This window comes from Xiphias gladius, chromosome 4 (assembly GCF_016859285.1).
Source record: "Xiphias gladius isolate SHS-SW01 ecotype Sanya breed wild chromosome 4, ASM1685928v1, whole genome shotgun sequence".
Taxonomy (NCBI): Eukaryota; Metazoa; Chordata; class Actinopteri; order Istiophoriformes; family Xiphiidae; genus Xiphias; species Xiphias gladius.
This window is the reverse complement of record NC_053403.1, coordinates 15650561-15668237: the sequence shown is the minus strand read 5'-3', so window position 1 is coordinate 15668237 and position 17677 is coordinate 15650561. Positions and strand designations below refer to the sequence as shown.

Here is a 17677-nt window from a genome sequence, read left to right as displayed (position 1 = left end):
CGTACATACATACATATACTGGCATAACGCTACAGTAATACATCAGAAACATTGTAAAGAGGAATTACATTTATTACATGTGTACAATTTAAATACATGAAATAGAAAGCCAAAATTAAAAAAAAAAAGGAACATTTTGAAAATTGTGTCGATTAGTGTTTGTTATATCATCACAAAATAAGCAAAAAGCTGTGCGTTCACTCTCTGGACTGCATGGTCAGGTAAGTGAACACTAACTGATTCATCAGTTTTCAATTAACCCACTGGAATAACCCCAAATCAGTAGCCTGTGTAATGCTTAAGACTTAATACATAAACGATAAAAAATAATAACACTGATACATGTGTTCATATGCATACATTGAATAGTCAGGATGTGCCCACACAGAACCATGAACGTCTGCACACTCAAGATTCAAAGTCCTTACAACACATTTATACTGAGAATGTCAGCACACTGATGTGTCCAAATGATACCCACAGTATAGTTTCATATTATAGTCACAGTATCTTCAAACATGTTAATGAGATTCAGAACAATTTGAAGAGACAATTCACGTAACATTCTTAGTTTCTCCCCCACTTGTTTCCCGTTCAAGAAACATTTCCTCCTCCATTGCAAAAGGTCCTCTCAAAGTCATCATCCTACAATACATGATGGTAATGTCATAAACTCCATCCCACACACTAAGACTAACATCAGCAGATCACATTTTAAATTTTAGAAAGTTAGTAATTGATTTAGACCATTTTCTTTTTGTGTTAACTGGAGGTGCACCACTAGGTTATTGTCAAAATCCAAAGCCAGATTGATGTTCGTTTTCTGTGTGTGTGCTTTTACACGTTGGTATGTTGTTGTGTATTTTCCAGCCATTTGACAGGAAATCTTTAATATATCACCATGAAACTAAAGCCAGAATACTCAGCTGTGCCAGGAGACAAAAGATAATGCAGGACCTCAAAATAAAAGGGCTGTTAAATGTTTTGGTGGTCATGTGAAATACTGCAGTCAAACATGAGTTAACTGTGCTGATGACAGATAATAATATATTAATAGTTCTAATGGGTATAAACTGCTTATTTACAGTTTTATACCTTTCTCCCAAAATAATCCTTCCAACAAAATGTTCTTTCTTCCTTCTTTTTGTCTTCACACTGTTGCACCTCTCCCATTTTCTTCCAGTAGTTTAGACCAACTTACATTTTTCTGTATTCCAGTGTTTCTTGTTTTAGACTTTTAATTTGTTTTGCTTTACTAATCACCATATCGGTCGTCCTAACGTCTCTAACACCTGTCCTACTTAACAACTCCCAATATCTCACCTTCAAATAAAAAACAAGCAAACTGGTCTAAAGACTTGACTTTAATTGGAGGACTCATCCAGATCCAGTTTTTTCTACCTTGGTAAAAGTCATTTCAGCACTGCAGAAGTGTTTCATTTAAATCCAATGTCACTAGAAAATGTCACTCTGTTGACACGTCAAATCCTACAGAGTTCTTTGTCAAAAAAATTGTACTTATTATACGTTTTTGCCATCACACAAAGGTTTGCAGTCAGTCGATTAGCTTCAGTTAACTTAGTATTATTTGAATTTAACTGAATAGTTTCTTCTAATATTTGTCTCTTGAATGTAAGGAAAGACTGCAGATGTGGGAATGAAGCAACAGGGAAGCTTGTGAAATGCGGCCTAATTTTTCATTTTTAGGTTTTTTGCTATAATGCTACAGGAAAAGGGATGATTTTCTCTTGGGGTGGTGGTGGGGTCTACTTACAGGTTTTGCAGCAGGAAGTTTGGGTAATCTTACATTTACTCAGGTATTTTCCTCTTAGATGGGGGAACCAGGTGTGCAGGCAGCTCTGATGGCAGTTCATGTCCTTCCAGTTTCACTTTTATCAGGTGATTGGCCAACGCAAACTCCTCATCATCCAGCATCCCATCCTTATCGATATCTGCCAGCTTCCAGATCTTTCCCAGCACTGTATTGGGCAGTTTTGACTTCACCATCTCCTTCTTGGCATTGGCTCCCGTCACTTTTCCATTGACAGGAGATAACGTGTAGAAAATCTCATCATAAGCCGGCTTGTCGCGTGCAACGACCCACTCAGCTTCGTCGATGCCTTCGCCGGCTCCCTCGCCATACCCGTGGCCGAACGGGCCATCCAAAGTGCCATCGAACGCACCGCCCTTCACAACTGGGTTAGGGCGCTGTGTTTCTTCTTGACGGACGAGGACCATTAAGCTAGCAATGTCGTTGGCTAGCATGTCGTCGACTGCCTCCAGAAGTTTGGGTTTCAGAGGCTGGAATTTGGTGAGATCCTGAGCCTGGAGTTGGTCCTGGGAGACGGACAACAAAACAACCACATCACAACTTTAGGTCTTACCTATCTAAGCCTCTATTTATAAATCTACATTCCTTCCCTCCTTCCTCCTTACCTGCATCTTCTTCAAATTTGGGAAATCTCCAGGTGATATCTGATGCTCTCTTTCAATACGTTTATAGATATCTCCCAGACTGCCGATCAGTTCTTTCTTCTTGTTTTCCTTCCCGAACACAGAGGGCATCTCTTTCTTCAGTGAGCTGATGATGTAGGCATGAACCTGCATGTTGAGAGTGAAAGAGGCTCATGTACTCAAAAGGAAATTCACTGGGGCGGCAAGATCAAATTGGCCTCTTTAAAGTTTTTGCATTTAAATCCTTAAGATTTCAGTTCTGGTTGATTTGGCAACACCTGTGGTTACTGGTGGTCGCTCAAAATGGACATAACATTTATTCATCAATGGGTTGAATGAATTTGAGCAGCTACTCTGTCAGAAATACAAGAAAAGAAGTCAAGCAACACACGAATCTGTTTACATCGCAAATTTGATGTCTTCTTCTTAAATTGGTGTATTGATATTGCACCGGAACAAATATGTTTCCTCTTCAAAATGCCCAGGACCAGCTGCTCTGCTGTTCCAAATTACCTCATTATGAAACATATGCTTTGTCTTCCGAATTTCATTCGGTACATGCATCATTTCCTGTGAATCTCTATTGCATGTGACTACCATTTGAATCCAGCACGGGAACGGTGGACTCTGCCACTAAATGCAAACTACTACATAGAGAGGTAACTATGTATATCAAAATAAATGTCAGCCATAAATAGTATAAAAATTGGCCTTGAAAATATTAAGGACTATAACATTAAACAGCGACCTGGAGTGATTTAACTGTTGACTCCTCCTAAGTGTAATGTGGAATTCCAGTCAACATAAAACAAAAAAGTTCCCCCCTTTATGTCTCATGAAATTGGATGTTTATTGAGAGGGAGACATCACACAAGCAGGGACAGTGTTTTACAAAACTAAATCAAGGCAAGATTTTCATGAGTACTTGGAATTAGTTACAATCTTTGGACCGCATCATAAAGCAGACAAAAACAGGTGTTTGTGTTAACCATCTTTTAAACATTGAAACAATGAGGGACTTAAGAAGATGAACATTAAATCACCCTAAAACAAAACATGACTAAATTCCACTCATATTTGCAGTCTCATATTCTTGAAATTCATTTTTATACTTCCCATGTAATTTTTTGGACAAGACCTTTTGATAAATGGCTAAAATGCAGCAGACTGTTAAGTTGCCTTGAGTCTGAGGACACTCAATACTCCTTTAACCAGATAAGTCACATACACTAAATCTCTCAAATTACCTCAATACTGACATTTGCTTTTATTAGTCACCACAAATCAAACATGGCAAAAGTAATGGGAAAACCCATGTTTGTTATGTTGCTGCGGTAATGTGTGTGTGTGTGTGTGTGCGTGCGTGTGTGTGTGCGTTTCCTATTTCTTCTTCCCATCAATCACTCACCTTATCCACCCTGTCCAGCTGTTAACCTTGACAGAAAAAGCTTGTTGCTTTCACAGAACCAATAGAACCAGACAAGTGTGGTTATTGTCCTCTGAGTGAATTATGTCCTATTTCCTCTCTGGGCAGGAAGTCAGGTATGAAAGGCCACAGACCACTGCCCAATGTAGTTTGCGGTAACACAGAGGATGTACACATGCATACAATCAAACACTTTGAGAGTTGTGCATTTTTCCTGTTTGACAAACTGATATGGTGTGTGTATGTGTTTTGTGATGAGCTTCAAGGACGCAAGGTGGACTCAGGGAAACATGCACAAACGCACACACCTGTGTTGACAGTCAAAACATGTCACTGACAAATAACAGCTCATTAAAGATCTAAGAATAATAAAACACTTAGTGTAATCCCTAAAAAGTCTGGGTTCAGTTCAATCAGAAAATAATGGCGAATGAGTGTCAACATTAGGTGAACTACAATAATAATAATAATAATAATAATAAATCTAGAGAGACTCAGGCAAAAATTATTTAAATATAGAATAGGTGTCAAACTGCTTATCCTTCTGTTAAAGTAGGGAATGTTGGTTAGATGTATGTACCAGTGCTTATTATATCCACAGCCACTATTAATTACATCCCAGGACCCGGAAACACCTATTACTCCTGTAGCTGAAACTGTGCCACAGCCAGATTCTCCGTCAGTGGGATGTCTGTTTCTTCCCTATGTGCCTTACCTTGGCTAGTCTTGCCCTCTTGATCAGATCATTGAGTTTTCTAAGCGCTGCATTTCTTGGTAAAGACTGAATGTCCTTAAATAAGTCCTGCTCCTCCGCCTCAAACAGCTTTCTGTTGTCAGGGATCAACAGAGGGTGGGACCAAAACGAACCAATGTAGACCCGGATCACCTGTAAGAGAGAGAGACAGAAAGGAAATTAACAGAATTTCGGGGAAAACGAGGACTCCATTTCCTATATTGGCAAGCTGAGCGAGCTTTCGACAGCTTTCGAAATAAACATGATTTTTACATGAAACGTTTGAAACACTTGTCTTTGAGTCGGACCAGAGGTAAACACATGCTTTGAAGTTTCCTTTCAGAAAATCCTATGGAGGATGTGACGGTTGCCATTTTAAAAAAAATTTTTTTTTTTCCCTTTCACAGTTCATGATCACTATACCTCAGGGGTGTTGACTATTTTCCCTAGTGACCACATCAGTGCACCGTAGACTCTCATCAACTGCTGGGTCTCTATCTGGTCAGCTTTGTTCAGCACAACCCTGAACAAAACAACCGCAGAGAACAGTGGTAATGTTGTCAACCAAATTCTCACATTAATATGACATCAATGCTCACTTAAGGTTTATGTACACGTATGGAGTGTGCAGGTATTAATGTCTACTTTGTGTAGCTTTAGGAGCTTTAGGTATGAAGATGTCTTTGAGTCAAACAGTCCCTGGTTACCTGATCTTGTCTTCATGGTTCTTCAAGGCCTTTATCACCTCTGAGAACTCATCAGAGATGTCCAGTTTGTGGGCGTCAAACAGTAATATGATCCGGTCCACTCTCTCTGCAAACCACTCCAGGACAGCTGCAAAGTCATAACCTGAGAGGAGGAGGAGGAAGAGGAGGAGGCAGACGAGGAAAAGGGAGGAACACGAGAGGGGACACAATCAAAAAAAAAAAAAAGAGGTTGGGGTGTGAAATAAAAGGTGGAATGAAGGTTTCAGACAAGGGGATGGGAGGGTTGTGATAAAAAGACAATGTAAGAAAAAGAGATAATTAGTTGTGTATTCTTCCTCTTATTCTTTCTAGCTCAGTCATTTCTTTGCTCCCATCCCATACCAGTCTCAACACAGGCATTTGAAATGGTGGTGAACAGATCCGAATTTAAAGATTGAGGCAGTTCATGCTACTTTTTCGATACAGGTCAGAACAAAAGAGTTTTTATGCTGACTATCAACATTATCTGTTACCCAAGAACTGTGAACATCAACTGTGATGTTGCAATATTCCCAAGAGAAAACAATTACAATGGCTTCAGGTCATAGAAGAGGCAATAAGAAGGACGCCCACATTACAACATACTGAGAGAAAAGAATGACTGTTTACTGATGGAGATGGTGCTGCCAATATTCAAACTAAGTGGCTTTTAAAAACTAAATAATGAAAAGGGAAACTAAATTCATTTAGCATCATAAATGAACAGTTTTGACTTTTATGCTTTGACCCTTTATGCTACACAAGTGCAAAGCAACCAGGACCTTCTGAATGAATTAATGCATGACTGAGTGAATGAGTGAGTTAATGCCTCCATAAATTAATGCTTAAATAAATGAATCATTGACTGAGTCTGTCAGCACGAGTCCATCATTGACTACTTTGACTTTCCATCCTGCTCAAGGGCCCTTACCTGGAGGAATTTCACAGGATATGAGAGGAGAACAAAGAACAAAGAGCAAAACGAAAGATTAGTGAGCTAAAATTCCCAACCAACAACGAAGGACACATAGGAGATGCAGAGTCAGTGGTAAACCTCTTACAGTAGAGATTACAGGATAGCAACTAGGAGACATTTGCTGTCAGTTGGTAGTCGGTGGTAGTTTTATGTTAATGAAGTGAATGTCAGATGGATTTTCTGAAGAGCTATGTTTGTGAAACATTTTCTCCCTTCAAACTACAAACTAAATCTACAGGTTTTACACGTTATCACGTTGAACATATCTAAATCCGACCTGGATGGATGCACCTCTTCTCCTCACAAGGAGGCAATCTCACTATACAGACATAGCTGTGATAAAAATCCCCCTTTTTACACACTTGCTGAACTGCTGCTATTACTACTGTGGCTGCACCGCTGCTCATCCCATTAGAGGAAGTTTTCACTCAGAGTGAACGATTTCTATTATGGCTATAATTGTCATACAAAACTTCTAAAACTCTGAGATCCTAGTGTTAAATGGTTATGCTGACAGCCTCAAACTGCTCATCTTTCAGAACAAATGATTGTTGTGGAGTATTCAATAATTCCTCACTGGGATGTAAGCACAGGTTTAGCAGTGGTAGCAATAAGCATGTAAAACATGGTAATCGGTTTTAGCTGTGTCTTTTTGTCCTGTATGAGCACAGCTGAGAGGAGACAGAGGGCACACTGCTGCTATGGAGAGTTAAGAGAGAGAGATATCTTGATATTTTGAATTTTAGTGGCTTGTTCTTCACACAGTGCACTTTTCAGATGGTGTGGAGGAAAACAAGACTAAGTCAAAAGCTCTGGTAGGACCACCTAAAGGCTGCAACCTTCATTTCACTGCACAGCACACCAAGACCTGATGATTTCTACTTTACTATTTGTAGGGCCTGATAATGGTGGGGCTAGAAAAAAATGTGGTAGAGTAAAGCTAGGGGGAACTCAAAAAAAAAAGGATTTATTTTGGGGCTTACACAAGTGAATTTTACAAAGTTCAGGTAGTTTCCTACAAAGCTGATAGTTTTAGCTTGAGAATGGCACTAGACTATTGCTCATGGCGTATCAAAATTAGAGAGGGCTCATCCTACGGAGAACATGAATTTTCTCCATAAATTGATCTTTCAGTACAAGTTGAAATTTCGATTTTCAAGGACTGCAGAGGAACGCTCAGGGCCAGTAATTTTAGGATTCACCCTCTGTGGAGCAGAGGATAAATATCTGGTAAACTGTTGAAAATGTCTTGCTCTAATAGTGTTGGACAGATAAGAAGTCATCACCATTATAAGGCCCTGCCCCTAACTGGACAAACATTTTTTTAAGAGAGAAATTCTCTTATGAGTAGCACCGAGAACAACCTAGATCAAACAGAAACTCTGGTTTATTTTGTCAATCAGTTTCCTCAACAGCACCATGTGATAAATCAGATTAAATATCCAGCTAGCTACCTAACACTGTCAACTCAAGGACCGCTATACAATTTAGTCCCAAACCATGTGAAAAGAGAATATGGTGAAGAACATGCAACAGTCCATAAATTCTTTATAGTCAAGATATCATTTTATTTAGCCCTTTTGCAGCAGGTGGATGCCCAGATTTATTTTCTACAATACCTCCATAAGGACATCTATGTAGGCAGCTATAGCCTGACAACTCCTCATCTGGATTCACACACACACACACACAGACACACACACACACAAAAAATGAATTCAGACATTGATAAAACAGCAAAGAATGAGACACACAGAATACAAGTATCATACATACAAATGAAACATGAAAACATATATGCACTAAACATTTTGATGGAAAAGGATGAAGAGAAAATGAAAACGAACACACATAAACAAAAATTTCGCCATACACACACAGACTTTGTCCCCAGAGAAAACACAGCTGTGCTGACTCAGTAAAGGTTGAGTTTAGCCTGTATTTTTTTTTTTTTATATCTAACAGACAATGGCAGGGTGACATCTCACTGTGCATTTTATTTGGTTTGACAACACGAAAAAAATTTGAAAAAATAGAAAATAGAACAGAGCTGATGAGGGTCTGTTTCAATTTAACTACTGCCAAATATAAACAGTCTGAAATTCTGTTAGTGCTGACAAAATATTCATTCTCTGTTATTTCTCAACAAAAAAGCTGCTGACAATAATGCTCTCATGACAAAAGTGTTTGCATATTCAAGTGCTGAGGAAAATCCAGATCCCAGCAGACCCAACCCTGTTATGAAGTAACATGTTGAACCCGATGACCATGGTTTATTCCTTGTTTGTATTTAGCTTCTGAAACTGCATATGTGCGTTTGCATATTTTATCATGTCGGCACTCTGAATTTCATGACAACTGTCCGTGCACAATGTTTTGGAGACAAAGAAGAAAAATTGGTAATTATGTCATTATAATGTTGTGAGTATCATGAACTTAAAACATGGAGATCACAATCTCTTCTGAGTGCAGATAATTCATATTTACAAGTAGAGATATTCCACCAGGATCTGCTCTGATTGCAGTCAGGCCCTTTTTATACCGAGTAGTAATCTATTCATCCTGTTATTGTATATTGATACAAGCACTAGTTCAACAGATTTAATGTTCAGCAATAGAAGCAAGTATGAATGCCAGTACCCCAACTAACAAATCATTTACCAAACAAGTTTATTTCAAACTTAATATGATACCTACTTTATGTCTTTGGGATACTTTTAGGTGCGACTGATGATAAATGTACTGGGATGAGGGTCAGTATTACAAATATCCAGAGACAGAGTTTTGGTAAAAGAGAGACAACCATTCTGGGCCTTACTTGGCATAAGAAAACAATAAACAGTGCATCATTTGCACTCGATGTTTTAATGAAGAACAAACTAAAGGATGAAATGGACAGAGAAAAGGGCTGAGGGAGGAAAACAAAGAAAGAAATTCAAAGATGGATGGAGCCAGAGGGAGTGAGGGAATGTGTGAACGACCAAATTAGAGCTGTCTTTAATTATCTGAGCTCTTTCGTTAATGTTAGCCGTTGGTATGGCAATGCAAGCTTTTAGCTCTGGGAATGCCAGCCATGCCGGACACATATCAACCTGTAAGAAAGCTGGGAAGATTTCTTGTAGGCCTTTCACACCTAAATGTCTCGTCACACTGTAGTCTCTCTCTGCATTTAAGTTCAGCACCATAGCTGGGATCTGTCCACTGTTGGTTCAAATCAGCTCAAAATGTCGATTACAAGTACAATTAAAAATCATATAGCTTTCAAATTTGGATCGAAATGTGTTTTACTTGCAAATAAATTGTTCAGGGAAACTACAGAAGATTCCAATAAACCAACCTGGGTGACAAGAGATAAGCACCAATGGATAAGCCAAACAAAACATGCAAATGAGACGAAGAGGTTTTTGTTTAAATAGATGGGATGAATCAAGAAGAATATGTCATTATCAAATTGAAATGTCCACCTGACACTCCTTTACGTTAATTTCACTTGGTCTTTAGCTTGCAGCTTCTTACATTTTGCCATCTAATTTATATGAAGATATTAGACTTAATATGATATCTATGAACAGCTGTTACAAGTAACAAAAAACATCTGTACTTCCCTTGGCTGCAGCTGGTCCCAGAAATACTAAATTGTCTTTCCGAGCCGAAGCTAAAACATATGTAACTACTTTCAGCCAAACTGCAAGTCCTCTTAAATCTGCAGCTCTGTTTGACATCATATAATAAGTTCAATGCATGAAAGTAACTGAACACTGTTTTTCATAATTTAAATTCAGTACAGAGCTGTGCGGTGTTAAAAATGTTAAATGCATACTAGAGAGAGAGAGAGAGAGAGAGAGAGAGTGAGAAAGCGCATTCAAAGCTGACCTTTTTGTCGCTGCTTCCTGTTCTTTGAAATGAATGAAGCATAATCCTCCTGATAGCTAAAAGCTAAAATAAACAGTCACACACGCGTGTCCAAAGGAAATGCTGACATTGTTGTTCAGTGTTCAGTGGGACTAGGGGGCTGCAGCTGAATGGATCCAGTTAACCAACACACACACGCGCACGCACACACACACGCACACGCACACACACACACACGCACACACACACACACACACACACACACACACACACACACACACACACACACACACAGACATAAAAAGTGCAAGATAAAAGTGTGAGCCTCTCGAGTGTGGTGTCTTACCTCGACTAATTCTCTGTTTCTCTCCAGACAGAATCCCTGGTGTGTCGATCACACTGATGCTCTCCAGCACTGGGTTAGGCAGCTGGGCACACACAAACCTACACACACGCGCGCACACACACACATACGAGGAGAGTGGAGGACACATAAAAGTATCAGGACAGAAGTGTAAAACATTTTAACAACAAACATCATCCACAACAGCCTTCTTAACTTTCCCTTCTTCTCCTCCATCTCTGCTGCTCTCCCTCCACTTCCTCCTCCAGCTGAATAAATACAAACAGGTTAGCGGCCATCCTCACTGTGAACCCCCCCTAATCCCCACTGACAGTCAGTGCTTTCTCCTTTCAGCAGTGGTGGGCCCTCATAGTGAGGACACTACCGCAAGAGCAAGAGTTTTTGGCAGTTTCCCTTTTCCAGAAGGATGACTCTGCAAAGATGACTCTCACTCACTCACACTCACGCTCACATACACACACACACACACACACACACACCCATTAACAGAGGAAAGCCTGACCAATGAGCAGAGGGAAATTCAATCACACAGGAATGTAGAGCTGTGTTGTGGATTCTCACTCTCACTCTGTCCTCCAGTCTCTTCCTCAGTCTTTCCTTTGACATTTATATACTTCACCTCGGTATAAAATTGAGTCTTTTCAGTGCACACACCTCCAAAAATATCTGACAACATCTGCCATCAGTACATTTCAGCTAGAACATTGTGAATGTGTGTATGTTGGTGTGTATGTGTGTGTAAGTATCTACCTGTTGAGAAATGCGTTTCCAAAGGCATTCAGCTTTCTAAAGGGCTTCTTGGGGTCAACCACCAAAGCGTTTCCGGGAACGACTCCTTCTGTGTCGCCGTGCATCACCGCGATGAAGGAATCCGTGGTGGGTTCAGGGCCGATCCGCATTCCAGGAAAATCCTGCTCCAACAGGTAGCTGGAGGCGAGATAATAAGACATGGCGTTAAACTAAACAAGACAAGAGAAGAGATGTTTTTGGTAATCTATACACCGTGTAAGAATAAATCAAGCGTAGATAAAGGCATTTTTGGTATGTTGTAGTAATAGCTCAAAAAGATGCTACCTGAGACACTGGACAATAGAGTAGAGGTATAACAGGAGATAAAATTACTTTATGAAATATTAGCATAAGGATTATATCAATTTTTAAGTATTTTCATGTGTACGACACAAAAATTATTTTATTGTTAATGTATTAAGCAATCATGACAGAGAAGAAACACTTGATCATAAGTTCTCCAGCCATGGATAACTAAGACAGCAACGGGTAATTCTACACTTCAAGAATTGTGTGTGAGTTGTACACATCCCTTATAACCTTTACATCATTCATACTATTATTGAATCCCTGCATTCATCTGTAGGCAACAGGACAGATGTGTGCTACATCTGCAGCCTCTTATTTGAAAGAAGTACTGCATGCCTTTTCATAGCGATTATGCTGAAAGGAAATTGGTCTGGATGGTAAGGCGAAATTCAAAAATCATCAGAAAAGTGGTCTGCCTTGAATTATAACTTGTTGAAACAAAGATTAGGGGAGGTTTACATCATCATAAGCTCGATGGTTGCCATGCACTGGCTCCAGAATAAGCAGAATTCAGTTTGTTGCTAACCACAAGGACCAAGAAAATCCCCTCTGAAAGAGAGTTTTGTGATCAGGTGAGACAAAGACAGAGGACTCTTCTCAGTCAAGGCCCCTGAAAACTTATTTTTCCTCAATCAGCTCCTTTCTATAAGCGATGGGATCCTACACGAACATGAAATTTTCTGCCTGTGTTAGAATATGAACTCATAAATTGCAGTAAGTGGACGTAATAAAAAAATAAAGACTCAATTAAAATTCTGCCGCAGGATCTCAAACCTTGGACACACCAGCACTGGCATTCCCAAAGAAGAAGAATTTGGTTCAGCTCTTCATATTCGGACAAGACAAATGGTCAAATATACTCCCTTGCCACAGGCGTGTTTGCTCACTGATGATCAAAAACAGCTGACTGGGGTGGAAAGGTTTGAGAGGCAGGCAATAAGATGTAGATTTTATGTATCTTTGGTTTTGACTGAGCACATTTTACAGGAGAACTACAATACATTTCTCAAAGAACTCAAACTTGTGAATGTGTTTTACAGCAAATAAGTATTATTTTCAACTAAGGACTGATGTTAGCTTTTGACCTCGACTGTATTGACATAGCAATACGCCTCAGTTACATCAGAAAGGTTGAATCCTCCTCTGCTAATTCAGTGACATCACACAAATGAAGATTAGTGTGTTTCTGTTGAGTTTCACAACCCCAACAGCTTGAACACGGGCCACAAGAAAGAGATTTAGGCCAGAGATTTACAGCTAAAAAGCACCATAAATTTCAAGTGGGAGTGAGAGATATCTATGCATTTTAACTGCTACCAGATGTAAAGATGGGTCTCCAAAAACACACACACACCTTGTCAGGAGCCAGCAGCGCCTGGTAGAGCCATCTCTCTGCACTAGTTTCTGTGTCGTGTGAATCTTCCTGTCTCCCTGTCTGTCTGCGTTGTCTGTGGGAAGGCTGTGCACATGTGCATCTACCAGATTGCATGTTTGATGTACTGTGTATATGTGTGTGGAATTCACATACAGGCCAGCTAACATGCATACCCTTTCACTTATCACATTCGGTGCAGTTTGTTCATTTCCTGCCAGGGAGATAAAACTGAAAATTCGCACAACCTCAAAGTAACACTTGATGGGGTTTAAAGCACTGAACCACCTTACAAATCTACCCGTGAGAAAAGAGAATAGAAGACTACAAGGGCAGTCTGAGTAACCTATGTCACCACAACAGTTTTTGACTTTCTGACAAGAAAATTTGTCCGGTCACACTGAAGGAAGGTTGAGATTACTGACCTCTGACTAACTGCCAAAGAAGGAGACTATATTACCCCCCTTCAGCATCTCTTGTCTCTCCATCCATTTTCTTTTTCTTTTAGTGAGATATTCATTAACATTTTAAGACTTTTAAAATTCAAATCAATATAATATATTAATACCATCATTTTTTGTAACTGCATATCCAAGCACAATGGCACCTGATCTTCTGACAAAGTGCAAAATAGCACTCCCTTGTAGTTTAGGTGAGATTAACAAAACTGGCAGACCTTTCGGCTACATCCTTTAGACCTGCACTGTTCTCAGATCCACAGTGAGACCCTGTGATGTGAAAGGGAGGAGATGCCGTGACTGTAGCAGCTCTGACCGAGGGTTACTTAGCAATTTGTACATTCTTCATCTTACTGTTACAATGTCGTTGGTGAAGGGTCAGACTGCTGAGTGGTGGGTGTTGTCATCAGTGAAAAAAAAAGAAAAAAGAGAGAGGGTGGGAGAGAGAGAGAGACACGGAGAGAGAGAGGCAAGGAGAGAGAGAGAGAGAGAGAGAGAGAGAGAGAGAGAGAGAGAGAATCAAGAGAAAGAGGAGGAAAAAGAGAGAGAGCAGGGGTGTCTGCACTGCACTGTCCTGTCTTACATCAGGAAATCACTAACAGCCTCCTCTCTCTGGCTTTCAACTAATTACCTACAAGGGTCTGCAAGCATGTGTGTGTTTGTAGCTTTGTCTGTGTGTGTGTGTGTGTGTGTGTGTGTGTCAGAAAGGCAAGATGTCAGCAGAAGTCCTTCAGTTCAAAAGAGGCCTATCACCCAGCTGCTAATATCTCTCTGCCACACACACACGCGCGCGCGCCCGAGCGCACGCACACACACACCGCTACTAGACAGGCAGGTCAGCTCTTCAGCTCTTACTGAATTCTGAATGTAAAACATTATTTTTATACTAAGTAAGTTACTCTTATTCTTCTCTTATTCTTGTACTAAGAGGACTAGGAGGAGGTCCCCAAGACCTTCCACATCTCAGGTCCCGAAAGCTCTGCTTGTGTTCAGACGCTGGGCTCCTACGTCCACAATAAGTTGTATAAATCTTACAGTTCTACGTCTGATGACTCCTCACACAGAATACATTTATTTTCAACACACCCTGATCTCTGAGATGTCCGTCTGTCAGTCTGATCATCCACACACACACACACACACACACACACACACACACACACACACACACACACCTCGTCAGGTGCCAGGCGGTGCTGCCTCCATTTGCATCAAGTTTGTTTGTGTGTGTGTTATGTTGGCTGTCATATAAACTTGTATGGATTCAATAAAGCTTGCAGAGGTGTGGCTCCAAGCAGTTAGGTTGAGTGTTTTCCTGTGTGCGATTGGATTATCTTTTTTTCTTCTTCTTTACAAACAGTTTTTTTTGTTTGTTTTTTTTCCAAGGCAATTCTGTTTTGTTCAAATTAACTTAACTGCATGACCACTGCTCTCCTCTTCTTCAATCTTGCTGTCAAACTGCTTCACCGCTAAAACTAAGAGGGGGAAAAAAATCAGTTTGGGTGTGTCAGCTTCTCCCTTTCTATCTTTCTGCTGGCCTCTGCCTCATGTCTGTGTGATTTCCCTTTCCATATGAAGCTCGTCATATGCCTGTATGACTGTACATGCTGTGTTCTCACCGTATGAAGCTTGTTTTGCCAGTGGAGTACTGTCCCACCAGTAAGACCATGGGCTTGTTGTCAAAGTCAGCATCCTCCAGAGCCGGGGAGTGGAACTCGTGGAACTTGTAGCTTTCCTCCAGTGGCATGAGTTTGGTTTTGTAAAGCTTCTTCAGTCCTTCACTGACAGTCTGAAAAACCTCTGGCTCCTTCTTCCTCCTGTCATCGGTTCCAAGCCAGCTGAACATGGTTGCTTATTATTGGACTAGTAAAGCCGCCAATATGTACTCCTAGTCAAAGATGCTGTTTGTTGATCTGTTGTTGTTGTTGTTTTCTATAAATTTTTATGCCCTCGAGGGATTGGGTATTGTCTTAATGTCAACCTGAAAGTGAGGTTCTCCCACATATGAGACAAGAACAGCTCCACATTAAAACTCTGTTTCAAAAAGTCAGATGAAGCTATGATCTAACCTAATTCAAAAACGAATAACTTAAGGTCCACCTTCAAATCTAAACAAAATTGGTTATTGGTATACGCACAATGAAAAAAGTAAGATTGTTTTCTCCAGGTTATATTTTCTGGAATTTAAAAAAAAAAAAGAAAAAAAAAAGAAAATATTTTTTCACAGTCTGTTTTGTAATAAAAAATGTTTACAAAATTATAGAGACAGAGATATTTTATCTCACATCTGTCTCGGAGAGAAACAATTATCGATGAAGTAACAGTTAAAGTCAGTCTCTGTCTGTCCTGCTACCCTAAATGGTTGGTGAGTGTTGTTGATCTTGATGGTAATATAAGGTTTGGCCTATTCAGCCCAGTGAGGATATTTTTAGATTTTGTGTCTGGCAGCGTGTGCAACTTAAAAAGAAAAAAAAAATCCAAAAAGTATCTATTTATCAGAATTTAAACCTAACCCTTCAAATGCACTCTCATCATCGAGCCCATCGGTCCTCCTCAGTCCAGGCCGCTTATGCTGCTGGGCCGGAAAAAAAAAACAACAAAAAAACAACAACACTACGTTCAATGAGTTTGATTTTGTTGACCGATCTATTGCAGTGAACAAACACTGCCCAGAAAAGCCTAAATCATTCTGGTCATGCACATCACGTTACCGCTATTCAATTTCGTCCAGGCTAGCAGAGGAATCCCAAAAATGATGCACCGAGCTGCTGTCAGAGCGCAACCGCCGTTATTGTTCAGCTGCTCCCGCTCGGTTGCCAACAAAAACAACCCGAACCTCCTCGGGGTCACCTATTATTTCTGTCGTTTTGGAAGTCGAAAATAAGCGCAACCTGTTTCGCTGGCGCTACGGGTTATTTTCTGCCACGGGCACCGCGCTGAGTGCAACAGCAGCTGACGTCCTGCGGCTCAATTTAAATGCCGAGTCGAAGGAAACCCGAGCCCGGCGGAAGTGCCCAACGGCTGGCAGTCCGACCCACCGCGGTCCCGCCCCAGTGATGCGGGAGCTGACGCCGGCCGGGAAGACGCCATGATGGATGAGGAGGGATGGAGGAGCTGCCGTTGAATGGCAGCGCGCCACCCACAGGTTAATAAATGTGAACATTTCTCTTTCTGAGTAACCGATACCAGTCATTTTTATAAAAAAGATTAAAACATCGATAAGTGACTACAAAACAATGTACTGCCCTTTTCTGTCATATATTTCAAAATGTTTTTCAAAATAGAAGTCTGAGGAGGAACGTAACCACACTACATACTCACAAGTACTGTACTTAAAGAACAGCTGTCGTTTTGACATGCTTGTACTTTAGATGCTTACCTATTTACATTTTGCGCAGCTTTATATTTAGCTATGTATACTTCAAAGCAAATATTATTCATAATACCTCACACTACATTTGACGGCTAGTTGACAGTTTCTTTTCAGACTAAGATATTTACATACAAAACATGTCTACTGTCTCTGACTACGACAGATTGTGCATATAGATTTACCACCCAACAGTGCATTACATAGGTAGCATTGGTACATCAATGTTACATATATTCATATAACACTCACTGGAGCACACTGGTGAATGTGAATGTGTGTGGATTTCCTTTTACACTTTTGAGTATAGTAATATTTGTAGACTTTTACTTGGTATGATTTTCAGTGCAGAATTCAATTGTTCCTGTTATATTTAGGTGAAGTTGGATCTAACCTGGAAATCACTACTGGCTGCCATGCATAACTGTTTGTACTGTAGTTGGACCAGATTGGTGATGTAGTCTCATGGGAGGGGAAAATTAAGATTAAAATTTTATTTATATTGCTAGAGACCTCATGCAAGGGGCCTTGGCGGTGCTCAGTTTGGGAACCAATATGGCTCTGAAGATGCATTATACTGTATATACCTACACACCACCTTTATAAATTGGAACAGGCTCTCAAATGTATTTGTTTTTGTGAAGTTTATCTCTATTCAGCAATTTAAATTAAAAACAATCAATCACAGAAATGACTAGACTGTAATAGTTACTTACCTGTACAAGTGCCTGAGAATGTTTTTGTGAGCAGATGACATCAGATGCAAGGTATCAGGACATAGTCATTTTTATGTGAAAAGAGGTGTCCTCGCTCTTGCCCTTACAACAAATATCATGAGGTCTGTTTGCA

The 17677-nt window shown here is 40.2% G+C and overlaps 1 protein-coding gene across 3 annotated transcripts; it reads right to left on the bottom strand.

The window, feature by feature from the left end:
- Positions 1–123: 123 nt before the first annotated feature.
- Positions 124–16437, bottom strand: ehd3 (EH-domain containing 3). Of its 3 annotated transcripts, none has more exons than XM_040125567.1 (9): positions 16170–16437; positions 15078–16033; positions 11281–11457; positions 10513–10610; positions 5321–5462; positions 5037–5136; positions 4596–4766; positions 2437–2601; positions 124–2337 (listed from the first exon to the last, which is right to left on the bottom strand). In XM_040125567.1, the coding sequence occupies exons 2-9, from the start codon at positions 15302–15304 to the stop codon at positions 1810–1812; spliced, it is 1608 nt and encodes a 535-aa protein (XP_039981501.1). In that variant the 5' UTR covers positions 15305–16033; positions 16170–16437; the 3' UTR covers positions 124–1809. The 3 variants fall into 3 exon arrangements, with proteins under 3 accessions (XP_039981501.1, XP_039981500.1, XP_039981499.1); XM_040125566.1 differs by having other exon boundaries at positions 15078–16030; XM_040125565.1 differs by having other exon boundaries at positions 15078–16437.
- Positions 16438–17677: the final 1240 nt, after the last annotated feature.